This window comes from Ailuropoda melanoleuca, chromosome 3 (genome assembly GCF_002007445.2).
Source record: "Ailuropoda melanoleuca isolate Jingjing chromosome 3, ASM200744v2, whole genome shotgun sequence".
Taxonomy (NCBI): Eukaryota; Metazoa; Chordata; class Mammalia; order Carnivora; family Ursidae; genus Ailuropoda; species Ailuropoda melanoleuca.
The window spans coordinates 99,854,530-99,881,054 of NC_048220.1; the positions used below are offsets into that span (position 1 = coordinate 99,854,530).

Genomic DNA, 26,525 nt, shown 5'->3' on the forward strand with positions numbered 1-26,525 from the left:
AGATAAAGCTCCTAGGACCCCCAAAGCTCCTGCTCTAATGTAAAGGTGGGGTGATCCTTCCCTTTGGCCCTGCACTCTCCCCAGTAGCGTCTTGCTGGAAGGTTCTAAAACCTACTGGGTGTGAAACTCTGGAAGCTGAAGTAGTGGGGGTGGGTTAGGGATTGGGTATCTTCAGTCTTGTGACCTTCGGGGTCCCAGCAGAACCCCAAGAGGAAAAGTGGCCCCCAAGTTGCCTCTAGGACTGTGGTGTGGTCTAGGGCCGTCTTCCTGTTCCAGAGGAGAGAGCCCCAGCCCCATAGGCATTGCCGACAGGGTGTGATTCGTGCAGCCTGTGGATCGGGAATGTGCTCATTTCTCAGGGTCCTGGGCTTTGAATGATTCAGGGGAGGGGGATGTAATCAGCCAGATGGTTCACAGGCTGACAAATCCCCACCTCCCCACACCACCTCTCCCTGACTCCCTTTTCCAGTGGCCTCTCATCTTCTGCAGGCAGAAATGTATTCCTGACAATTAATTAATCTGAGAGATTGAGAAGACGGGGAAGGGGAGGGCTGCCTTATCTGTGATTTACAACCTGGTGCTGAGACAGGCCAGGCTCCTTCTCTGGGCCCTGAACTCTGTGCAGGGAGCAGAGGCACCCGGAGAGGGAGTTATTGCAGTAAAAATGACCAAGCGGCTGCTCAGTCCCTGGGCCTAGGTGGGAGGGCCTGGGGCAGTTCTCCGTTTATTCATTCTGCAAGTGAAATGGGAAATCTAAGCAGGGAAAGAGCGAGATGGGATGTTGTAGGACGTGGGATAGTTGTAAAAACAGGCCTGCCAAGCGCTGTCATGCTCCGGACAGAAAGTGGGGTAGTTGGCGAAGGCCAGGTGTTATATACCACGTTTTACTTCCTGTGTCACCCTAGAAAGTGTAAGGTTGAGATACTTCTTTCTTTTGATCAGGGATCTGCAAACTCTAGCCTGTGGCCTAAGCCAGCCCACCACATGTTTTTGTAAATAGAGCTACTGGCACAAATGCTTCCTGCTGTGTGTGTTGTCTACAGCTGCTTTTGAGCCGCAGTGGCAGAGCGGAGTAGAGGGGACATGATATGCCTGCAAAGCCTCAAATATTTGCAGTCTGGCCATTTCTAGAAAGTTTGCTACTCCCGCTTGAGGCTCTTCTGGGCAACGTGGTACATTACTTCAACCAGGGTGGTATTATCAGGCAGTTGTTTAAAGATAGGATTAATATATTTGAAAAACAATGAACTCTGACTCCGATGTTCTAATAAATATTAAGTAAATGTTGCAACCCTTTCTCTGCAGTGAGACCAATTTAGAAATGGGATGACTCTATAAAGAGAAACTTCAGGATTCATAAGTCATAATTAGGTCCAAGTCATAGGCCTTTGCATCGAATTGCCCTCTAGAAAGCAATGGTGAAGTGCGATGATTGACAGTTCTGATGAGCCACAGTTCCAAAGAAGACCAAGAAAGTCCAAAAGCAGTGGGAGAATAGAAATGGCAGTTTTCTCCCCTGTATCCATGGCCAGACACACTCTCATCCCAACAGATATCCCAGGGTGTTTTCTCGCTCTTCTTTGTGATTCTTGCTTGAATATTTTTGTGAGATGCAGTGGAGGAAGGATATGAAGGGTTGGAGATGAAGTACCACGATAGCATGTACAAGGTAAATCAGATAGGTATCCAGATTCCCTGGAACAATGGCAGCATACAGGACATGCCTATCATTTGCAAACTTAGGTTGCAGTTGTAACAGATTTTGTCTTTACACTGTGAAGCTTTCCTTCATCGTGGCAGCTGAAAGAGATCTATTCCCTTTCAGGCAGGAATGGTAAATGTGAGGCTACGTACTAAAATGTCACCCTACTGGTACCCATGGCAGATATTTGTAATCGAGCACAGCGCTCTTTCCTGCTGAACCCCATGCTGTCTCAGTATTCTTCTCACTGTAGAAGGCACTGCCAATCGATCCAAATGGCATGCCAGACGAAGCCTGTTTGCCAAGGCCTTACGGTTGCCAGCACCAATGTGTGTCATTCACGTGGCCTCCCACAGTTATTTATGTGCCCATTTTAATTGTGCATTCCTTAAATACAGAATCTGCCATTGTTGTTATTTCTGGCTCTCTTTCTGATTTTTGTTTGTTTTTTTTTTAAGATTATTTTAGAGAGAGAGAGAACACGTGAGCAAGCAGGGGGAGGGGAGAGGAAGAGGGAGAGAATTCCCAGCAGAGTCCTGCTGCGAGCAGAACCTGATGCAGGGCTTGATCTCACGACCCTGAGATCATGACCTCAGCAGAAACCAAGAGTCAGACGCTCAACCAGCTGAACCACCCAGCTGCCCCTCTCTTTCTGGTTTAATGCAAGGTCCTCTGGGCCATTACCAGGATCTCACACACTGTTTCGTACCTAGTGCCACGCATAATGCTGTGCACATGGCAGACATTCAGCAGCAATTTGATCAATGTTGATTGATCACATGTAGGGAGGCCTCATGAGATCCCTGTGATGATGGCTTCATGTTGGAGTGATGACCAAAGCAAGGATCAGATTGCTCCCACTTCTGGGTCCCAGTGAGAGATCGCAGGAAACCTGGTAACTTGGAGGACAGGAGAACAGATTTGACTTCCAGGGCTGGAGGAAGAGACTTCAATTTACTATACAGCTATTACATGTTTGCGGTGTGCCTGGCACTGAGCTGGCAGCTGGGGACGCCATGATGAATGTGACCCAGGTTCTGCCCTCCCTGAGCTGACGCTGGTGAGGGTGTGGAAGGAGAGGAAATTGCATAAAAGTAACTGCTCATATAAGTCTGGAGAAAATAAAATCTAATTGAAAGACAAGAAGTGGGGCACAGGAGGGGTCCAGGAAGGGGTTTCTGGGGCCTCACCTAGCTCTGCTTGCTCCATTTAGTTTCAGAAGAATCGGCGGGACCAGGATGCCACCAAACGCAAGCTCATGGAGATCGCCAATTACGTTGATAAGGTGAGACCAGGTGTGTACTTTGTGGGAAAGGTGCCAGCACCTTAGAGGAGCCACAGGACAGGAGATCGCATGGCACCTGAGCTGCCTCATGGACCAGTCACCCCAGCCAGCTTCTGAGACGGAACAGCAAAGCCGAGAGGCTCAGGGTGGTCCTGACAAACCCCTCGACTACGTGAGCTTAGCCAGGGAACTCACTTTCTTTGGGTTGCAGTTTTGTTTTGTTATGTTTAAATTTACAAAGTAGAGGGGCTGGCTTAAATTAATGGCTTTCAAAGTTTTTGTTTTTCTGGTGGAACCCTTCTTTTAAATGAAATCTTATGCCTATGTCTAATATAAAAGTCAGATGAAAACAGACTCTCTAACCAAAGCAGGGGTGAGAATCAAGAGTGTTGTCCTCTTGCTCCTTCCCCTCACCCCTGCAAATGGCTGCCAGGGAACCTAGGACAAGGAGAGCCCAGTTTAAGAATGCTTGAAGGTTCTTTAAGGTTCCTTCCAGGTATAAAGCCCAGAAGTGTCCTGACTTAGGGGAGAATTGAGGTAGGTCAGCATGGGAAAGGTACAGATCCTTCAAAGTTGAGTGGTTTGTTTTGGGCCAATCTGTATAGTCTCCATCTATAAAATGGTTCTAAAGTTATTTATCTCTTAGAAAGACCGTGTGAATGGTTAAGTTTCCTGATCAGGCCCTTTTAAAACATGCTCTTAGGAAATACCCAAATTCTTGAATTTTACTAGAGCAGGCTGGTCTGGGACTTGGAAATATGCTGTTTATATGAAAAAAGGTATTTGTTATACTCAAAATGCAGTAGAATAGATAACCTTAAATTACAGTACTCTCTTGATAGGCTAGTAGTATACAGTTTTTAAAAATAGATTTTAATATGTTTAAGGTCACAGGTCTCTTTGAGAATCTGAAAACATTTATTGTACAGTTTCAGGGTGTTCACAGCACTCTGCTGCTTACCTCTGGGCCTGTCAGGGATTCATGGATCCCAGGTCTAAAAGGGAAATTATTTTTTCCCAAACATTAGAAGGTAGAGAAAAGAACTTAGGTTTTTTTGTTTTTGTTTTTGTTTTTATGGATTTACAAGCAAATTCAATAGTGTTCTGAAGTCATCAGGTGGGAGAGTCTGTGGTCTGTGTTTTTGTTTCACCCTAGATGGCTCTGGAAACAGTGGTGACTGGTCAGTGACAGGTGAAAGTCAGTCATCAGCATTTCCTGGAAGGAAAGCCTCCAGGGACACAGCTCAGTCCTCTCTCTAGCCCTCAGTTCACTCAACAATAACGTTTAAATGATCCTACATCCTAAACACTCAACATCTGGGAAAACAAGAAAACCTCATTTCCTGGGGGGTATACAGGAGGCAGACCCCGCTCTCACTATTGTTCTGGAGACCCAGCAGGTGGGAAGCTTGGCTGGGCCTCCCCTTTGTGAACTCTCCAGCGGGTCTGTGTGGTAGAACCAAGGGTGCTGATGAAAAATGGAAGAGAGGTGACGCTGCGCCCCAGCCCTTATATGAAGCCCCTAGCCTTGCTTAACTGGTCCCTTCTGTGGAGCGGTCTTGGTTTTCTCCTGAGCAGCTAATTTTAGTCACTCTGGCTGGGGTGAAAGAAGGCAAACCCACTTCTCTGAGGCTTGCTGACCCAGCTACTTGAACTGAACTGTTGTTGAACTAAAACTGGAATGAACTGCACTAATTTGCTGAATCATGAACCCAATCCAAAATGTTTTTCCTGAACTGTGAAAAAGCCAAGTTTAAGTCCTTAAAAGCTCCCTCATGAAGCAAGTTCAAATTGGAATCCAAACCCTTTATTTTCTGTAATGACTGACCTGGCACAAAACGGGAAAATCAAAATTTCCTTTGCAATCAATGGCTATTTCACCGAATCTGGAGCCCATCTTACACCTCAACTTCTTGGGGGCAAGAGGATTCTCTGGATGTGTAAATACGTCAGCAGTGAAGCAGTGAGGGCCTCGAGTGGCTCTGAGATCTGATCCGATCATCTGGGCCTTACTCCCGGCTCCACTGTCCTCCTGCTGAGACTTTGGGCAAGTTACTGAACTTTTCTAAGCATCCATGCTTGGGACATAGAATGTGCTCGATAAACATTGATGTTACAATTGTTGTTTTTAGCTGCTGCCGTACCTGCCAATTTTGGATTAAGATGGTATCTTCTGTTTATGTGACCTGGGTTTCCGTGCAGTTTTGTTTTCAGAGTCCCTGCCTCAGTAATCTCTAGGGTAGGTCAGTCAAAGAGTCCCTTGAGCGTATGCCTCCCAGTGGTACTCAGCTTTAAAGAAAACCCTCTTCTTGTTGATATGTGTATGAGAGGAAAGATACCACGTCACAAAGGTCAGGTGTAGCTCTGGTCTGAAGGAACCTGAGAGTCAGGTCTCCTTTATAGGATTTCAGGATCTCTGGGCTGGGCAGAACTCTAGAGGTGATCTGGGACCTTTGCAGTGTCGTGCTGGCTACCTGTTCATGCCATTCGTGACAAAGTCCAAACACCTCCAGTGACGGGAAAGGAGATCTTTGAGAATAAGCGTGTCCGTCTACTTGTATATCATTTATACCCGTTTACCTCCAACATGAGTAGGTGACTTCCCCCAGTAATGCATCCAAATGCAATTGGGGCATATCCAGACAGCGAAATACTATTTAGCAATCAAAAGAACGACAAACTGATACAGAGGCCAGGGGGTGGATGAATCTCAAAAATGTACTAATGAGAGAAGCCAGATGCAGGGACCCCATGCTGTGTAATTCCCGTGAGAGGAAACGTCTAGAAAAGGTAAATCTGTAGCGGCAGGAAGTAGATTAGAGATCATCTGGGTCTGGGGGCGAAAATGGGAAAAGACTAAATGAACATAAGGTACGTCTTGGTATGAGGAGCACACTCTCTAGCTGGATTGTTGTGGTCATTTTACAGCTTGGGAAATTTACTAAAAATAGTGAGCTGTCCACCCCAACTGGGTGGATTTTATGGTATGTAAATTCTGCCTCAGCATACAAGAGGAATTTTGTCTGAGAGAACTTTTTAGACAGGTATAAACAAGATAAGTACCGTGTAAGGACCTGGGAGAGATATTGTTCCGGACTGCTGGGCCTAGGGTTCTTACCACAGACAACAGCAAAGCTTAGCTCTGAGCTCACTTAGGACTAACTTTAGTTACAAGAGTTTTGGTTTTTGTTTTTCTATTTTAAAATGAAACGGGTCTTCCTGTCTGTCGTACCTACTGGCCACATCCCGCTTTAGGAGCAGTTTAGAAACAGCACTGATCCTGTCTTGCACATGACAGCCCTGTCCGCATTTGGAAGCAAGTCTGTGTCCTGTTCCGTCTCAGTGTTCTTTCCTCTCAGCTAAGTTACCCCAGCCCTGCCTCCAGAACGTCGCACATCTTTCTCAGGATCTCACTGCTCCCTCCTGAGGCATGTGACTAGGAGCCCCTGTGGCCTCCCGGCCCTGGGAGGCACGTGCCGGAGAGCAATCCGGTACCTGCTCCGAGTGCTGGGCTAGGAAGGGGCGCGTAAACGTCAGGTGGTGCTGACAGGTGATGCTGTGGCTCTCGTGTGCTCTTTCAGTTCTACCGGTCCTTGAACATCCGGATTGCCCTCGTGGGCTTGGAAGTCTGGACGCATGGGAATATGTGTGAAGTCTCGGAGAACCCCTACTCTACTCTCTGGTCATTTCTCAGCTGGAGGCGCAAGCTGCTTGCCCAGAAGAACCATGACAACGCACAGTTAATCACGTACGTGGCCTCTGTGCATGTGTGTCTCCTCGGGCCTGGCTGCCCAGCCCCTGCCTGCTGTGTGTGCCCTCCCTGCCCTCCCCACCCCCGGGGTTCAGTGTGGGTGGGACCAGCTATCCCACCTCTCTGGTCCAAATAATCCCTTAGCTCTCAGACGTGTGCTCTGCCCCAGTGCACCCAGGAAATTACTAAAACCCTAAGAGTCATAACAACCCCAGGAAGTGTTGACAGTCTAGATGAGAAGCTTAGACTTACACCTATTCTGTTGAACATCTGAAACAGTTGGGTGTGTGTTTGGGAAGTGACCGACCGTCAGGGGCTGCTTTCAAACAGACTTTCTGAGGGGCTCATTTTGGTCTTGGTGGTGCCTGGTTGTAACACACATGCTCATCTCCCAAAGCAGTAGCCTCCTTAGATTGCCCTTCACTTTGTTCCCAGGGACTCAGCGCTGAGAGCCTGAGCCAGTTCGAGTGGCAAATAGTGCCGGAACCATGTGTTGGGAGGCAGGGAGAATTTGGGGGTGAGGGGAGTTGTGCCAGAATTTCTTCAATCCCAGAGAGAAAAGAATAGATAAGTGTTGGGGGTCATGATGGCACCTGAAGTCCCCCAGGGTATGAGGGGGTGAATATCTGGTATTTTTAGTGTTGACTTCCAAAGGTATTCTGAGACAGTTATTACAAAAGGCACATACATAGTAAAACTATTTTCCTTTTGTTCCCTAAAAAATCTTTCTGAATCAACAATCATTAAACATTTGTTCACTCTTTAAAAGATATGGGGAGGGGCACTTGGGTGCCTCAGTCATTAAGCATCTGCCTTCGGCTCAGGTCATGATCGTGGGGTCCTGGGATCGAGCCTGCTGAGCAGGGAGCCTGCTTCTCCTTCTCCTCCTCCCCCTGCTGTGTTCCCTCTTTAGCTGTCTCTCNAAAAAAAAAAAAAAAAAAAAAACTTAAAAGAAAAAAAAAAATAAAAGAAATGGGGAGGGGTGCCTGGGTGACTCAGTTGGTTAAGCATCTGCCTTCGGCTAAGGCCCTGATCCCATGGTCCTGGGAACCCCACATGGGAACCCTGCTTCTCCCTGTCCCTCTGCTGCTCCCCCTGCTTGTGTGCACTCTCTCTCTCTAATAAAAAAAAAATCTTTAAAGAAATGGGGAAATAACTGTACCAAAAATCTGGGCTATGTGTATTTCGCAACGGTACATTCACTAGGAAGTTTTTGGGTTTTGCCCCAAAATTTGGAAGCCTGGTGTCCTGTTTTGGGCAAGACCTTGAATCCAGGTGTCTAGAGGACTTCCTCAGGGCCATGTCTAAGTGTATCGAATAACCTGTGGGGCTTCATAGAGATTTGCATATATTTTATGTGTCCTCTTGCAGACTGTCTCTCTGAAGAAGACTCCCCCTTCAGTTCAGCAGACATTTATTAAGTGCCCCTATGTGTCAGATACTTTACTAAGTTCTGGTGACCCCTGAATAAAGAAGGCCATCTTGGCTCTCAGAGGTCTCGTGTCCTAGATGAGAAGACAAACAGGGAGCTATGAAAGCACTGCATCATGAATTTCCGTGTAGATAGATCCTTTAAATAAATCCCATGTTAGTGGCTTGCAGGAGAGTACTGTTTTACTCAGTCCTGCCCTGGATGGATGCGGGCGGAGAGAGGGTGGATTGAACTGCGGGAATGTAGGGGGCTGTTGGCAGATTTGCATCACAATTGCAAAACAAAGGCAGAAACAGCTCATCTTTGCACCCAGCTGCCCTTGGTGGGGTTCCCGATGGGACACATCTGTTTCCTTGGCCCCAAAGTGATGTGGAAATGAAGCATCAGCCCCCACAGCTGCTGCCCAGTCCCCCCCGCCCTGCCCCTAACATGCATACCACAGAGCCGGGCTTGTGGCACGGGACCCTGGCAGCTGGCAGAAGTGGTCATGAGTCACCGCAGCATCAGAACCTGTGCCACTCTTCCCTCAGCCCCTCCCTCTGGCCTTTTCCTCTGCAGCAGGAATGGGACGCAGCTTTATGAGCCCTGCCCATTTCCTTCCAGGGAATGGGGCTCTGGGCATACTGTGGGAAAAAGTGACCTTTCGCCCTTTCTGTTTTTCTGGAGCAGTGAGAGAGTAGGTGAGAGGAAGTGAGAGGTGTGGTGACCTAGAAGTTGTCCATCTGGCCTAGAACGCCAGGGTCTCTCTCCTTGGGAATGATCTGGGAATGTCAGCGGGGTCAAGGAACACCATGATGGCCACCTGCTCCCGGGCACAGCGGAAGAGCCCTCACAGCTGCCATCTGAATGACCTTCTCTTGTTCCTTCCTGCAGGGGCATGTCTTTCCACGGCACCACCATCGGGCTGGCCCCCCTCATGGCCATGTGCTCCGTGTACCAGTCTGGAGGAGTCAACATGGTGAGTCTCCACTTCTCTGTGCAGAAGGCAGAAAACTGCCTCACAGGATAGGAGGTCATCTTGTGAAAAAAAAAATTATATTTATTATTGCAGGGAAAAAACCTTGACATCAAGTAGGGCAGTTGTTTAAAATGAAGTCAGTAAGTTCTAAAAGATGGAGGTACCCAAGGGGGAATTTTCATTTATTATAGTTTATCCCCAATTTTCAAGCTCAGGAGAACCCTGGAAGTGATTACATTACATCTAGTGATGTCACTAGATCTCTCATGTGTTCCAGACCAGGGTCTGGAGAATAGTAGGATAATAGAGATAAAAAAATATTTTTCATCCTTGGTTTTATGTTATCATGCATATCATTGTGAAACAAGAGCTTGTCTCAAAGTCATGGTTAGGAAATTACTGCCTTCTTCTGAAATTCTCTCTGGCTTTGTGGGACTATGTTGATTATTCGTTTCTAACCCATGAAGTAGATGTCAGAGATGTCTGCTCTCCATCTGTCTGTCCACCCCTTTATCCTGTATTTATCCACAGATGTAGCATGACAGTTAAAAGCACAGGCTTTCATCATGGAGTCTGTGTGCACTGATCATGGAATCGGTGGACAGCTGTGAGGCCTGGCTAAGAAAAGACAGAAACAGGGAGTAGGGAGAGCTGTCTTCTTGACCTGAACTCTCTCCTTGGGCAGGACCACTCTGAGAATGCCATTGGCGTGGCTGCCACCGTGGCCCACGAGATGGGCCACAACTTCGGAATGAGCCATGATTCTGCGGATTGCTGCTCGGCCAGCGCAGCTGATGGCGGGTGCATCATGGCGGCTGCCACTGGGTGAGTCAAGAGTGTGTGAGGACAGTACAACCCAAGTGTTCCTCTCCGTTGGCCTTAGGAGCCTCTGTTAATCCTCCAGCAGGGGCCTTGGAGAGAAATGAGGTTGACAACAAAGAAATAGGAAGAGAACCAAGAAAGCAAATGTGTGCAAGGAGCTCTAGGTTTGTAGCGGGTGGTTTGGTGGTGGTGGAACCCTAGATATACTTAATTTCTGTCTTAGGGTCTTCAGCTGTAAAATTGGCCTGGCCACATGTGTCTTTTTCAGTTCATGAATTTTTGAAGAGAACCCATTTTGAACAACCCCAACCCTTAAGTCCCTCCAACCCAAGGGATTTTGGTCAGTGCTGATTCAAAGTTCTGATGTAGGCTGCACAACAAGGAAAAGGATAGGGAACATCCATGGCCACAGAGTGACTCCTCAGGGAATTTATAGGTTGCATTTACCATGAGGAATAAGAACAAGCCAGCTACATCTCCCTGTATCTGTGAGGGGATTTTTTTTTATTTTTATTTTTTTATTTAAATATTTTATTTATTTATTTGACAGAGAGAGAGACAGCCAGCAAGAGAGGGAACACAAGCAGGGGGAGTGGGAGAGGAAGAAGCAGGCTCGCAGCAGAGCAGGGAGCCTGGTGCGGGGCTCGATCCCAGGACCCTGGGATCACGCCCTGAGCCGAAGGCAGACGCTTAACGACTAAGCCACCCAGGTGCCCCTGTGAGGGGATTTTTTTTTTAAACCAGAGCCTTTGAAAGAGAATTCTGGTAACAGCCACAACTCTTAGTCACAACTCTTAATGTTCAGTATCTGAACTCATACAGCAAAAAGAGCACTGGGTTCTTCCAAGACCTGAGTCACTCTTTGGAAAGGCATCATTGTGTTCCCTCTACCCCAAACTGTTAGAGCCTGCTTATACTTCTTAGGGAATGGTGTTTCAGTGTCTCTTAGAGGAAAGGCAACTTTCTTGGAGTTCCAGTGTCCAGTGTTTGTCCATCGCTTCTTGGCTGTGACATAGAAAGGATAATATTGACATGCGGGGTACAACTCCATGGGTCATGCTCAAATCCCTAAGAGCTCATGGTTAAGTCCATCCCTTTCTCTCTCAATCTAAAAAGCATATTTATAGTCATATGGTTGAGAGTTATATTAATTACTACTCCATTTTGTTTTTAAACTATATGCAAATATAAACTACTAAAGTAGCTTAAAAATTGTTGGCAACAAATTCCTTGTGATGGACCAAACAACTGAAGGGGACCCTCCAGTGTTTAACTTTTAGTTGGTTTAGAGCATTGGGAACAGGATAGCTCTTCCTTTACAGACCCAAATTGTGGTATTGACCTGCTGGTAGAGAATGTATGACTTCTGATGCTTTTTTTCCAATAGCAGGACTCAGGACCTTTCATAATGTTATGATAAAATTATGCATTTATGGTTGCTGGTTGAGTTTGGAGTGCTGTGTGTATCCTTAGAATAGAGGTCATAAGATCGCTGGCCCAATGAAGCAATTAAACCCACGATCTTGGCTTTTTTTGGCCTGGTCTTCTGTTTCAAGAAAATCTCCATCTAATATCAGCTTCAGGAAAAGTTTGGGTTGGCTAGTATTTTATTCAGCTCTAAAACTCAGGAAACCTATTGTAACATATTCAATTACCCTTTATTTATTACAACCCCTTCCTATGAAGGGCAGAAATTGCTGCTTCTGATTCTCAAATACCTCCTCCATGCACGGTGAGGGGAAAAAAGAACATCATGGGGCGCTAAGAAAGAATTGTAAAATAATGTATCGGTGATGTTCTAAGGGGACAGAATGTGTGTGCATGGGACTGTGGGGGTCTGAGTCTAGGTGGAATCAGCCTCTTGGGTGGCAGGATTAAGACTGTTCTGGCTGCTTAATGCTCAGATATCCAACTAACTCCAGCCTTACGCTCTGCCAGGCATCCCTTTCCAAGAGTCTTCAATGGATGCAACAGGAAGGAGCTGGACAGGTATCTGCAGTCAGGCGGCGGGATGTGTCTCTTCAATATGCCAGACACCAGGATGCTGTATGGAGGCCGGAGGTGTGGGAATGGGTACCTGGAAGATGGGGAAGAATGTGACTGTGGGGAGGAAGAGGTAAGGTGTCATGGTAGTGCTAGTGGGAAGGGAAGAATGTGCACTGATTTCAAAATCTTAAAGTCAAAAGAGAATGCAACAGAACCCTTCTTAGTCTTAGGCATCTCCCACATACACACGGCTATGAAAGACACCATCACAGATCAGGTGTGGAGAGTAGGCCTTCAATATGGACCATTCTTGCAGACTCTTTCAGTTTGAGGTTGGCTCCGTTGGCGTCCAGGTCAGGGTGGAGTTCTCCTTGTGAGCGTCTGGTCTAACCCAAACCCATAATCTCCTCCCCAGTGGAGTTACAGACAGCCTCCCTGGTCCTCCAGCTGCACGGAGTTTATTCCGGAGGCCACACAGCTGGATATATGAACTTGAACCTGGGCCTTGAGGATGCTTAAAATAACACGCTTGTGCTATTTAGGCTGAGAAGAGATTATTGAAAGAGGTTGTAGGAAGTACTGTTAGGTCTGGAAAGGGCTGCTGCTGGAAGAAGGAACAGAACTGTTTGTGTTCAAGCTCTTTCCTTCCTTCTGATGTTCAAAATGAGTGGTGGGCATGCAGCGTAATGCTGTCATTTTTGGCAGATGTATGTCGTTCTGCAAAAAGCAGAACTAGATAGTTTTATGTCTATTTTCTGAAGGATGAAATATGTACGGTAACATATGCAAAACAGCCAACTATGTGAAGGGGAGACTAAAGGTCTGTATAAGACTATTTGATTTTATAACTACTTCTCTGTAGTTTGATTTTTGTTTTTTTGTTTTTGTTTTGTTTTGTTTTTGAGAGAGAGAGAGAGTGGGGGAGGAGCAGGGGGAGAGAGAGAGTCTTAAGCAGGCTCCAGCCTCAATACAGAGCCTGATGCAGGGCTCAATCTCATGACCCTGAGATCATGACCGGAGCCGAAACCAAGAGTCGGATGTTCAACTGACTGAGCCACCCAAGCACCCCGATTTTTGTCTTTAATGTCAACACGTAACTTTCATAATAAAGCAAAAAAGTAGTTAAAGTCTCTGCCACCTCCACCACCATGAGTTCAAAGAGATCAGTCCAGACCCATCAGAAAGGAAGGAGTTGTCCCTTTTACCATGGAGGGTCTCATGGAGTTGGGGAGCAGTCTGTGAGTGGGCTCAGCCCGTTGGCTTATGTTCAGCAAATATTTACTGAGTGTGGGGCACTATGTTGGGTGCTAGGGATAGGATGGATAGCAAAAGTAGACGTGGTTCCTGTCCTTGTGGAGCATATCATCTATGAGGGGAAACACACGTTGACCAAATAACTGCAAAAGCATAAGAGTACAGTCTGTGGTAAAGGTTTAGGAGGGCCAGTGGTATTGTGTTGTGAGCATTTGCAGTATGAAAGGAGCTGCCCTACAGCTCCTTCTGTGGGAGTGTGGCTTCTGACCCCATATCTGAAGGCTAAGTTAGGAGTTACTGAGGAGCACAAGGAGAGAAGGCACATTTCAGCTACAGAAGGAGCCACACCCCGAAATGGGGGAAAACACGGTCTGCCTGGAGCCCAGGACAACGGGAGATTAATGAAGGAAAGTGTCCTTTCCCTTCTCTTAGGGGAAACCAGTGGATGGGCATCCGTAGTCGGGCATGCCATGTATCTCTCCAACATGCCAGACCTGGACAGTTAAGGTTATGATATGGTTCGTAAGCTTGGGACAGGCCCCAGGCAGACATGGCTCACATTCAGCTTCAGCACTTGCTGGGTGTGTGCCTTGACCAGCATAGGACTTGTCTGAACTCCATTTCCCCATCTATGAAATGGGAGTACTCCTGCCTCACAAGGCTGTGATGGACCTATGCATGGGGCCTGGCACATTGTCAAGAAATGGTTTAGAATAGGCCTATGAACATAATAGGAGAGCGATAAAGACACTGATCATCTTTTTAAATCTCATGCTGTACATCAGCAAGTCAGGGCCCATAAGGCAGGAAGGAAGAGAGGAGAGAATGGAACCCCTAAAGACCTTCTGTTCCAGATAGGTCCAGGCCAGTGAAGAGTGAGGAAGAGCAGCAGGTAGTGAGAGCAGTCTGAGGAAGCAGGCCTCAGGACTGATACAAACTGTGTTCAGAAGTTATTCCAGCCTGACCTTTGCTTTTGATGGCCTTGTCTTCTGGGATAAAAAGCCCGGGAGTGTGGGGGCAGGGGGGCAGGAGTAGAAGGCATGGTCTCTGGACGTCCTACTGGTGATGAGAAAAACAAACCCCAGAATTCCTATATAGTGTAATATTACGCTAAACATCATGTTTTTGAAGAATACAGGACTACAGGGAAAAATGTACAAATGAGATTAAATTAAAAAACAGCATGGATACTATGATTTTGTAAAATAAACATGTATCTACATATGTGAAAGGGAAAATGCCTGGGTAAATATTCACACTCAAAATGTAGTTGTGTCTATGTTGTGATGTTACTGAGGATTGTGCATTTGTATATTTTCCCTGAAAAATATACATGACCTTCATGATAAACCTATAAAGTGAATTTTTTATAAAGATTTTCTGGGGAGCTTGGGCCCCAGGGGCATGTGGGGCAGGGGTGAGGAAGGAGGGGGAGGGCTTCATCCCTCCCTCCCAGACTCCCTGCCCTGGAGGCTCATGGCCTTTCCCTCTGTCTCTGCAGGAATGTAATAACCCATGCTGCAGTGCCTCGAATTGCACCCTGAGGGAAGGGGCCGAGTGTGCCCATGGCACCTGCTGTCACCAGTGTAAGGTAAGAGGCCCTTTCCTCCCACCCCTCCGACCCCCGCGGAATCCCAGGATTCTGACCTGACATCCCAGGGCTCTGCTGGGAGCTGATGGCCAGGCTTCAGGCTCCATCCCGGGGAAGTGATAGCAGCAAAGTTTCGGAAACATGCAGCTGGGCTGGCCCCTTGGATGAAGTTTACTATTTTCTATACCATGCCCCACTGGCTTCAGATCATCCCAGAGGGCTGTGCCACCTGGAAGATGGAAGACTTTATGTATTTATTTATTAAAATTTTACTTTATTTATAAATTCAATTAATTAACATATAGTGTATTATTAGTTTCAGAGGTAGAGGTCGGCGATTCATCAGGTGCATACAACACCCAGTGCTCATCTCATCACGTGCCCTCCTTAATGCCCATCACCCAGTTACCCATCCCCCCACCCACCTCCCCTCCAGCAACCCTCAGTTTGTTTCCTATAGTTTAGAGTCTCTTATGGTTTGTCTCCCTCTCTGATTTTGTCTCATGGAAGACTTTTTTTTTTTTTAAAGAAGTGTCCAGAGAGAGTAGGCTTGATTTTATTTGGAGTTCATAACAATAATCATCATAATTCTGATTAATATTAATGGACTTCTTATTAGATGCCAGGCACTATGCAGAGAATTTTATATATATTATCTCATTCAGTCCTCACAAAAGCCCCATGAGACGTATATTAACATCCTCACTTTAAGATGAGTAAACTGGAGCTCAGAGGGGGTAAGTGGCTTACCCCCGATCACACAGTCAGGAGGGGGCTGAACCACGTTTCCCTGTCTCTGGAGCCTACACTTCTAGTACTGATGTGGAAGATATTGCTACTAATCTTACTATAGCTTTACAATCTCTTATCTATAATTCTGAAATTCAAAAAATTCTAAAAACCGGAAACAAAATTTCTTAACTCGTTTGGTGGCAAATTTTACCTGAATTGACATAATGATAGTCTTTTTTAAAGACACACTCAAAGTGAATGTTTCTGTTTTGTTGCAGAAAAATTAATTTGATTATAAAGTATAACTCCAGGCCTTGCTGGGGGAATGGGTCATGTAATATACATATGTAATGCTTGGATGTATATACATACATATGTATGCAAACATGTGTAATGTCTGCTTTCTGAAATCTGAAAAGTCCCCAAAGTTTTGGGGAGGAATTCTGGACCTGTGCTTCCATCTGCCACTTGCTAAGAGCTCGTTATGTGCTAGGTACTGTTCAAGTGCTCTGTTTGAACACAGTCCTTGAACAATCCCATGAGAAGGTTATTATCCCTGTTTCCTCTGTGCTAACCCAGAGAGGCTAAGTGGCTGCCCCCGGCCCCACTGCTGGTTAAGGAGCTGGGATTTGAACCCAGGCAGGCTGGCTCCACGTGTGTCCTCCCCACCTCTGTCATGCTCCTTGGGGGTAGAGATGCAACCTGCGTCTTCCTCCTGCACACACGGCCCATCCACCCTTGCAACTGAGGCTCCATGCTTTCAGCCAGCTGCCCAGCTGGGCCCATTCTCTGCTTCTCTCCTGGGGGGGGGCCTTGTGGGTGGTGTGGGGTCACCTGGGAGTAGGGAGGGCACTATTCTCAGATGTAGCTTTCCTTATGGGCCTGGGGAAGCTCACCATCTGGTTTGACTCTAGGGTCGACTTGACATCTTCCCGTGGAGGTTGTGCTGGGTGGGTCCTTTGAGGCTTGGACCATGGCCTGAGACTAAGCATGGACAAGGTCCGTTCGGTTTGGTTCTGAGAAAGAATTCTCCGGAGAGAAGTGTGTGCAGAAACATGAGGCTTGGAGCCTGAGACCTGCAGTTCAAGCCCTGTAGTGCGATTTGGGGCAGCCTACTAACCATCTGAGTCTAGATTCCTTATCTGTAAAATGGGAAGAGTGTTACTAACCCTGACCCACTACCCATCCAGGGAGACTGGAGGACACAAATGGGAAACTTAGACCATTGCCCACCGTTGTGCTATCGATCAGGTTATTTTATCTCCAGAAAGAGGCAAATAACGGCATCTGCCTCATGGGTATTGTGAGGCTCACATGGGATCAGTATGTGTAACTTAGCCCAGTGCTTGGCTCAGTAATGGGGATATAGTATTGCTAAGGTGCTTTGTAAACTCAGGGCTGTTGTGTGAATAGTGTGTGTGTGCATATATGCATGCACATTTTTGTGTGTATATTAGTGGGCCTGGCTCTTCAGCCATTTACTGACCACCAGACTTTCGATACCTTGTTTAAGCTCTTCTGCCTCAGGTTTCGTCATCTGTAAAATAGGGATAATTACTTACCCAGGACTCTCATGAAAAGTAAGTGAGGTAATTTTTGTCCCGGGCACTTAAGTGGGAGTTCCATAAAAGTAGCCATTATTACTAAAGGACTTAGTAAACTGTAAATTATTACATAAATATTATTCTTACCTACTTCTTAAAATTGCTAAGAAGAGGAAATGAGTTAGCATTTGTGAAAACACCTTGAAAACCTCTAAGTCATTATTCACATTAGAAGGCTGATGAGGCTTCAAGCTAATGAGGTCATGCAGAATAGCGGTCTCTGGAATAATGGACATGGGAAACTCTGTTCCATGAGAGGGATGCTCACAGGTCCTTTGCAGGTAGGGTTGAGGGCATGCGGGAGATTGACGGTTTTTTCCCTCTCGTTTTCTCTTTCAGCTGCGGGCCCCAGGGACCCCGTGCCGTGAGCAGGCACGGCAGTGCGACCTCCCAGAATTCTGCACGGGCAAGTCTCCCCATTGCCCCACCAACTTCTACCAGATGGATGGCACCCCCTGTGAGGGTGGCCAGGCCTATTGCTACAATGGCATGTGCCTCACCTACCAGGAGCAGTGCCAGCAACTGTGGGGGCCTGGTAAGGACTGTCCTACAGAACGGCCCTCCTCCTGCCTCACCGCTTCCAAGCCAGCCTCCGCCTTCAGGCCCTGTTGTAGCTTAGATCCTTGGCTTCCAAATGGCATCTCCAGATCCTTTCTACTTCCCCTTGATTCTGGGTAGACCTTCAGAGGGAGAGACAGTGAACAGTATTCTTCCCAGGGCCTTGATGCTTTAAAACCTCAGAGTGGGTAAATGGATAAGAATAATCCAATAGAAAAATGGGCAGAGCATGGAGACAGAAAAGGAAATGCAGATGACCCTTAGCTGTGAAAAGATATTTAACCTCACTTATATTAAGTGGAAGCAAATTATAACTACTATGAGATGGGATTTCTCATATATCAGATTGATAAAGACTGAAAAGATAATATAATAATAATTATAATACCATAACTGTAACAATAAGTGTGGTAATAGTGTAGTGTGGAGAATGTGGGGACACATACAGGTACAACCCCTATGCAAAGCGATTTGAAGATATCAAAATTCATGTGAACTTCTCGTTGGACCCGTCCATTCCACTACTTAGGAGTGTAACATCCTCTTCTATTTGCACATGTATGTGAAGATAGATTTATAAGGATATTCACGGCGCAGTGTTAGTGATAGCAATAGCAACCCAGACACCCTTCAGTAGGGACCGATTATATTAATCCTGGTACACTCATGTCATGGACCCCTCTGCAGCGAAGCGAAAGAAGGAGGCAACTCTGTGTGTACCTTATAAAATCATCTCCTACAATAAAGTGAAAAGCGCAAGAGGCAGAACAGTGAGTAGAATTGCTGCCATTCTTTATTAGGTAGATTACCTCTAGAAGATATACAAGAATTGTATCTAGAAGATAGAGAGATACAGTTACCTTTAGAAGGCACATTGTTAGCTGTGATTGCTTCTCCAGGTTGTGGGGAAGTAGGAACTGGAATGGCTACTTAGAAAAACAAAGACATACTTTATTTCCTTAAAATTTTGTGCATATATTACCTACTTCAAAATCTGAAATGAGACAGGGCTTTTTCATTACAGAGAAGACTCAGTACACAGACCTCCTGCAGATATAATACCTCAGTAAGGCATAAAGAACTGATGTAAAACCTTTTTCTATGAGTAGGTCTTGACGAGAAGTTGGGGGTGGAACAACCTGCTGGGGGTACAGGAAGAAAAAGCTGACCATTCCCGCCCCCAAAACGTTCTTAACCTCATGACTTTACCAAGGACTAGCTTTGCATTTTGGGGGCCTCCGGCTTCTCCTAAAGTTGGCTAGTGTGCTGATACATGTTTCTTGCCCACCCAGGAGCCCGGCCTGCTCCTGATCTCTGCTTCGAGAAGGTGAATGTGGCAGGGGACACCTTTGGAAACTGTGGGAAGGACATGAACGGGGAACACAAGAAGTGCAACATGAGGTGATGACCGTAGGGCTAATCCCATAAGATGAAGGGTCACAGGGCAACTTCTGCTCCGTCCTCACGTCTGCCCAGATCAGCCGCCTGGGCCTTTAAATATATTGTCAGAGTCAGTCACCTATTCCAGGCCCCTTGTGAGACAATATACCATTCAGTCTAAGGAAGTCAAAGGGACGGTGTGGATGGCAATGCTTCCTAGAAAGCTGGCCAGACTTCCTTTTGGTATCTTACAGTTGGGCAGGGAATCAGCCCTCTTGGGTCGTTTCTGTGGGATGCTAATTATACCCTCACCTGAATAGCCTGTTCATTCATTCATTCATTCATTCATTCATTCATTCATTCATCATTTCAACCAGCCATCCACCCATCCACCCATCTATTCATCCACCATCCACCCACCCACCCAGGTACTATCTGTTGAGTGTTAGCCGTGTACCAGATACGATACCGAGTCCATGGAACTTTTAATTAACAATATCATGTGATAACAGAACGGTGGAGAAAGCCACCCAACCTGGCTTAGTAGGTCAAGGTGGTGCCCCAAGGGAAGTTAGGCCTACAGTGAGATCTGGAGAAATTATGTAGTAGAACAGGATGGGGAATGGTGTGGGTACACGGGAGAGTAGATAGATGAGTAGAGAAAAACTGGTGGTAGGTGTAGCCGATAACAGTTTAATGTAGTCAAAGTACGTTGTTGGGGTTCAGTGGAGAGGGGGCTGCTGGGAAATGAGCCTGGACGGCTGAGCAGGGACCAGATCATGAAAAGCCTTGAAGGCATGACTAGGGCAGTTTGGACTTTGGTTGAGAGGAGTTTAGAAATGAGACTCCAGTGGAGGCAGGACAGGAAGCAGGGAGAGCCATTTCCTGGTGTCCGGGTAAAGAAGGATGGTATTGTGATTTAGGGTTAATGTATACAAGGGAGGATTGGCAGGGATCAAAAATCATTTGAACTCAGGAGTAAGGGAGAATGGGGCACTGGGGCTGACACCAGGCTTCTGGCTGCAGCCCTTGGGTGCGTGGGCCTGGATGGAGCATAAGGGGGCCGTTGCTCAGGTCAGGCAGTTGTCCCTGCAGTAAAGAGGGCTTCCCCAGGCCTGTTCTCTGGCCTAGATCTACTTGGGGACGAGGATCTTATTTCCTATCCTTAGTCTAAGTTCACATGAGATCTCTCCTGCTGGGTCCCTAGAGCACACTCGTGGCTCCCCGGCCCTCCGCCATCCAAACCTGCTCTCCCGGTTGAGAAAGACCTAAGCTCTTCTGTGCCCCAGCTCTTCCCCTGCCACTAATTCCACTTCCTTCCCTCCCTCCCTCTCTCCTTCTCTCTCTCGGGATCAGAGATGCCAAGTGTGGGAAGATCCAGTGTCAGAGTTCTGAGGCCCGGCCGCTGGAGTCCAACGCAGTGCCCATCGACACCACCATCATCTTGAACGGGAGGCAGATCCAGTGCCGGGGCACGCATGTCTACCGTGGTCCCGAGGAGGAGGGGGACATGCTGGACCCAGGCCTGGTGATGACCGGGACCAAGTGTGGCTACAACCACGTGAGTCCCTGCCTCACTCGGGGGAGAGGGAGTGACTGACAAATGTGAGCTCTGGAGGGAAGGTGCCTGGGCGCCAATCCCGCCTTCCCAGCCTCCCCAAGCCTCAGTGCCTTCCTTTATAAAGCATGTTAGCAATAGCGTGACCCACCCCATAGAATTGTCGTAAGGATTAAATGAGAGGATCCCTGTAAACCACTTAGAGGGGCTTGCTATTATCACTTTTGTCCTCATCATGCATTATTATATGACTTATGAAATGAACTAGATGCTAGTCCAGAAGCCTAGGGAAAATAGGGCACCTATCTCAGGGTTAACTGAGAACAAAAGTATAAAAAACATGTGAAACCCTTGGTATAGGACCTGGCGCAGAGTAGACTGCTGTCACCATCATTATTTTTAAGGATAATATTAAAATTAGTGCATATTAATATACAGTGAAGTAACTAACATATAACCAACACATTAATATGGAATGTAATAACACATTTACTATATTAAATATAATGTTTTAATAATATAATGTTTGTTATTTTTCTCCCCGGTCATGAAAGGAATAGCAGAATTTAGTTAACTATCATCCTATCCTGGCTTTTTAGGCCATTTTCAGTTTTTCGCTGTAAGAAATAACTGGAATGGAGTTCCATTTCTGAGTCCCATATGTTCTTAGAACTGCAGCCTCCTGTTGGCCAGCCAGTGTCCTTCCATTGGACTGACAGTTTGGTTTCCTCCTCACTACAGATCTGCTTCGAGGGGCAGTGCAGGAACACCTCCTTCTTTGAGACAGAAGGCTGCGGGAAGAAGTGCAACGGCCACGGGGTGCGTGTGCCCGGGGTCCTGGGGCTCCTCTGCGCCCATGTCGGTGAGGACGGGCCCTGGGGGGAGCAGAGCCCTCTGGGGGGCTGACACCCGTGCCCTTCCCTCGCTCCAGGTCTGCAACAACAACCAGAACTGCCACTGCTTCCGGGGCTGGGCCCCGCCCTTCTGCAACACGCCCGGCCAGGGGGGCAGCCTCGACAGTGGGCCCATGCCCCCTGACAGTGAGTGTCTGGCCTGCTCAGGGCCTCTGCCCACTTTTGTGAGGAGGGGTGGGTGCCATGGTGTAGACAAAGAATGAGTCCAGTCCACTGTCATGATTTTGTAGATGAGGGAACAAAAAGGCGGTGGCGGGCGGGGGGCTAAGAGGGAGAGCGGCGAGGCTGGCTGGCTGGTGTGGGGCTCATCTCAGTTGCTCTTCCTCTTATCATTCCTACAGAGGAGGGTGACACACCTTGGGTGAGGGAGCGATTAAGAGAGATCATAGGTTTTTGACTAATCTCATCTAGTTTTGGACAGTGGGGTGGTGACCAGCCCTTCTGAGCACATAAAAAGAACCATGAACCTGGGACACATCATAGTGGTTCAGATTCCTTGGATGAACAAAGCTTAAAATGAAGACAGACATGTGGAAAAATGTACAGTTTTTCGTGTAAATCACGGAGATTCTAGCCCTTTGGTTTCCAAGCTTTTTTCCTCTCTCTTTTTTTTAACCGCAAAGTACTTTTATTTGAATGAAATCTTTTAGAGAAGAAACCCCAACATATAAAACAGATAAAAGCAGTGTGCCACTGGTGTATATATATTTGTACATTTAAATTTGTAATTTGTGAGAACACTGAGGCAGCTTTGATGAAACCAGATATGAAACTGTGGATTAATTTGTGAGACTTGTAGTCTTAGACCAGTCTCAGCCTCTCAGCATTGTGGGTTGGCTGCTTTGTGTCCAGAAAAATCATATTTGGGCTGGAAAGTAGTGGTAAGTAATAATAGAACTTGAGTCTCAAAAGGGACTCTTCAATGAAACGGAAGTGGCTGGAGAAGCTTCATTATGAGGTCTGTGCAAAGCAAGTTGACCTGACTGTTGAAGCTAATATTAGTGGTTTCCAGTGGTACCTAATGTGTGTTTCATTATACTTCTTAGTTAAAATAAATAACACAAATTAAATGTAAATCAAATATCTGAAGAAGAATCAGGAATACAGTGTTTGAACTCCACTGCTGTGGCCTGAACAACTTCTGAATTTCTCACTTGGGTTCTGTCTCTGGAAGGTGTTGGTCCTGTGATAGCCGGAGTGTTCACAGCCATGTTTGTGCTGGCGGTCCTTTTGCTGGTCTACTACTGCTGTAAACAGAAGTACAAACTGGGCCAACTCAAGCCCTTAGCCCTCCCTTCCAAATTGAGGCAACAGTTCAGGTATGACGGGATGCTGTGAAGGACTTGGGTCCACTTATGGGTCATAAAGCTTTCTGTAAGCAGAACCTGGTAAAAAACAAAAAACAACACAAAAAAAAACCCCTGATGGTAGTGGGTCTAATTCAGAGAAGGCAAGTGAGCCGTCCATGCCGCCATCTTCCCTTCTGCCCTGCTTTTTACCACCATGGCAAACATTACTAGTTGATCTTACTGTAAGTACTCTCTACGGTGGTCACTTCAGAATCATCAGAAGAATGCCTCTCACCAATTCAAGTTGGAATACAAAATGAGATTTGCCATCCTCTTTGTAATTGTCTAGATTTCCATTTCAAAGAGCAGGAACCTGAGGCAACCCAGGTGGGCGGACCAGCCTAAGTCAGTCACAGCGGTAGCTGGACAGCCACTCAAGACAAAGGCTTTTTCTTTTCTCTTTCCCAGCGATTCATTCCTTTGGATCCTGGGAGTGTGTGGCTGCTGAGTCCCCTATTAAATTACGCCTGTTCTGGAGAGCGTTTTAAATCCCAAGCTTACCTGGATCGAAGCCTGAAGGGACTTGGTGGATAGATGGTGACATCCATGCGTCTGCTTGAGGGAGAAAGTTCTCACAAGGGTAAAGAGAAGGTGCTGAGGAAAACTGTTTTGTAAAGGGCAGCTCTCTTTCCTTGAGAGTTCTGCACCTGCCATATAGTGTCTCTACAGGTAGGGAGCCAGGATTCAGGGGGACTAATCCCACTTTGTCCAGAGCAGACTCGGTGGAGGGGATTTAGCTGCTTGCTGGCTGTGCTGGGCCAGAGGCAGCTCAGGCACTGACCTTTGATGAACACCTCCCTCTTCCTTCTCCCCCATCCTTGTTACTAGCTGTCCCTTCAGGGTGTCTCAGAACAGTGGAACTGGCCATGCCAACCCAACGTTTAAGTTGCAGACGCCCCAGGGCAAGAGAAAGGTAAGGGCTTTGGCATCATTGCACTTCGGGGCATTTCTTCTATCCCCCAGGACCCTGTTGGATTTTCCTAAGAGCTTCTGTGGGCCTGTGGGATTGGTAATAAAAGCCACTTTCTTGGCTTGAGAGAGATTCTTGTCCCTGACCCCTGGGCACCCGGGATTTGGCAGGTCAGCACGTCCTCCCTTTGGCCTCTGGGTTTGCAGTATATTGAGGATTCCTGTTTCTCAGGCATTCCTTGTCTTATGCATACAGATGACCAACACCCCTGAAACCCCACGGAAGCCCTCCCATCCTCCTCCTCGGCCCCCTCCAGACTATCTGCACTGTGGTTCCCTACCTGCGCCATTGCCCGTGCACCTCAGCAGGACTGCTAGGAACTCCCCAGGGCCCGGGTCTGAAGTAGAGAGGAAGGAGTCATCCAGGAGGCCTCCTCCAAGCCGGCCAGTTCCCCCGGCCCCAAGCTGCATCCTCTCCCAGGTAAGCAGATTCTCGGCAACGCAGGACGAGGGCTGTGCTCTCAAGGCGCAGGCCATGGGGAGCGACAGAGGCTGTGAGGATGGGACTCTGCGTCTGGAGCGGACCGCCTTCCCTGCATTCTGGTAAATGCAGGGAGCACACAGAGCATGAGACCGGCGAACGTGGAGAACCTGACTCCCCAGGCAGCCCCCAAACTACAGAGGATTTCCTTCTGGGTTGGCCTAGTTTATGACAGGCCACTCCTTCTGCCCCAGTGAACTTCTGTCCGCTCCCTGTGCTCCTCTCGGTCTTGGCAAATGCTTTGTCTTCTGCCTGGTGCCCCCTTTCCTCCTTTTGCATGGTCAGCTCCTACTTGTCCTCAGATCTCCTCCTAGAGGCCACTTCCCCCAAGCCTGAGTTCAGTGCCCCTGTACTTCTCTCATCATAGTACCTGTCCCACCAAATTGTAACTTCTACTAGTCAGGAAGTCTAATGGGGGATGCTAATTCGAGGGCAGGTCAAGGGGCAGGGGCCCCTGGGAGGTGGGAGCTACCTGCCGATAGCCTGTTCACCTGGCCTGTCTGTGCTCAGACAGCTTCTGTCAGTCCTTCTTTGTGCCTCAGAGTCTCTGTGTCCAGATTTCCTCTTCTCACGACACCAGTCAGGTTGGCTGAGGGCCCACCCTCATGGCCTCATTTTAACTTAATTGCCTCATTAAAGTCCCTGTCTCCAAATACAGTCACATGCTGAGGTCCAGGGGCTTAGGGCTGTAACATAGGAATCGGAAGAGCTAGGATTTCAACCCAGGTCTGACTCCACCCTGTGTGCCACCCTGTGTGCCAGCTCCTGGTTTACCACCCTGTGTGCCAGCTCCTGGTTTAGGGCTTGGGGTCCCCCGAGTTGAATGAGGCACCACTTGTCTTGGGGGCATTCAGGGTCCAGATCTCTGCTCCACCACTTGCAAGCTTAGTGATGGGACCACCCTGGGGAGGTGGTGGTGAAGCTTTGTATTCTCTGTTCTACTCCCTACCAGGCAATGGTGAGCAAAGCCAACACCGGCTGTGTATCACAGGGCTCACATTCTGCTGGGCAAGAGACCTCAATATGTGTAGTTACGCTGGGGATCAGTGCTGTGAAGGAGAGGTTCAGGATTCTAAGAAAGAGAGTTATAGGAGGACTTGACCTATTCTGGGAAATCTAGGAAGGCTTCCCTGAGGAGGTGACATTTAAGCTGAAGGCTGAGGGATGAGTAGGAATTAGCAGGCTGTGAGGGGTGGGGGAGGAGAGAGTGTTCCTGGTCCAGGACCTGCTGAAAGGGAGCTCCCTGGGGCCCGAAGAGCTATGAGATGAGGCTGAAGAGTCAGGAGGGGCCAGACTGTGCCGCAGACTCCAGTCAGGGCTTTGCTCTGCATTCCTTGGGAAAGGGGCAGTGGTGGGGCATGGTGACATGATCCACTTTGCCATTTATGAGGATTGCTCTTTGGGCTACGTTTTAGGTCAAAGCGGGGTGCAGTGGCTGGGAGGGGCCCACAGATATTTCTGGGACTGCTCCTCTTCTCTCATCTCCTGAGCAGGGATTACATAGGTGTGTTCACTTCGTGATTATTCATCTAGTTGTATATTCATGATTCACATTTTTATATGCATATGACACTTCAACTTTAAAACACTGGTTTAAAAAAATGGAAGGTTCACTCCAGCCACAGTGTGAATCACTGATCCGAGGGGCTGAGACTGGGTGTGTGGACATACTGGTCAGAGGCTTAAATGCTTCCCAGAGCAGAGATGATGGTAGCCTGGAGCAGGGGGTGGCAGGAGTGCTGCATCGAAGCTGACGGGAGACATGTAGGAGAGAAAACAGATGGGACTTGGGGAACAATTGCCGACGCCCCCAGTATCTGGGCCGTGCAGCTTGACTGATGGAGGTGCTCTCCCGGGTGAGCAGTGGGCCAGAGCGCCTCAGGGTCTGTTTCTGCCTCTGGAAAACAGTGCTGGCTGAGCCCCTGGTCGAGCCCAGCTGGGTCCTGCAATGTGGCCCGTGGCAGGGCGCTGCTCTGGGACGCCCGGTGTTGCCAGGCCCATAAGGCTCCTACCCAGAGACCTAACCCCCCACCCCCTCCTCATTTTGCACAGCAAGCAGCTTGGGAACTTAGCATTTCCCCACAGCAACCTGACGTCTGCTCCCAGCTGTTGCCTCCCTCAGAAGGTCTCTGGCCTGGCCTCCAGCAGACACCGCCATTTGGCAGCTGTCTGGGCTGGAAGGGTGGGGGATTGCATTGT

At 47.7% G+C, this 26,525-nt stretch overlaps 1 protein-coding gene across 2 annotated transcripts in view; it reads left to right on the forward strand.

Moving 5' to 3' along the window:
- The window catches only part of ADAM19 (ADAM metallopeptidase domain 19), a 78,211-nt gene that overhangs the window by 46,924 nt on the left and 4,762 nt on the right, over positions 1-26,525 (forward strand). For both annotated transcript variants that reach the window (XM_034656800.1, XM_034656801.1), the window contains 14 exons: positions 2,916-2,987; positions 6,569-6,735; positions 9,044-9,128; positions 9,814-9,953; positions 11,889-12,066; positions 14,692-14,781; positions 17,457-17,652; positions 18,968-19,076; positions 20,412-20,616; positions 21,355-21,432; positions 21,545-21,653; positions 22,702-22,846; positions 23,705-23,789; positions 24,042-24,266. In XM_034656800.1, the coding sequence (XP_034512691.1) occupies positions 2,916-2,987; positions 6,569-6,735; positions 9,044-9,128; positions 9,814-9,953; positions 11,889-12,066; positions 14,692-14,781; positions 17,457-17,652; positions 18,968-19,076; positions 20,412-20,616; positions 21,355-21,432; positions 21,545-21,653; positions 22,702-22,846; positions 23,705-23,789; positions 24,042-24,266 (1,884 nt within the window). The remainder of the gene's footprint in view (positions 1-2,915; positions 2,988-6,568; positions 6,736-9,043; positions 9,129-9,813; positions 9,954-11,888; positions 12,067-14,691; positions 14,782-17,456; positions 17,653-18,967; positions 19,077-20,411; positions 20,617-21,354; positions 21,433-21,544; positions 21,654-22,701; positions 22,847-23,704; positions 23,790-24,041; positions 24,267-26,525) is intronic.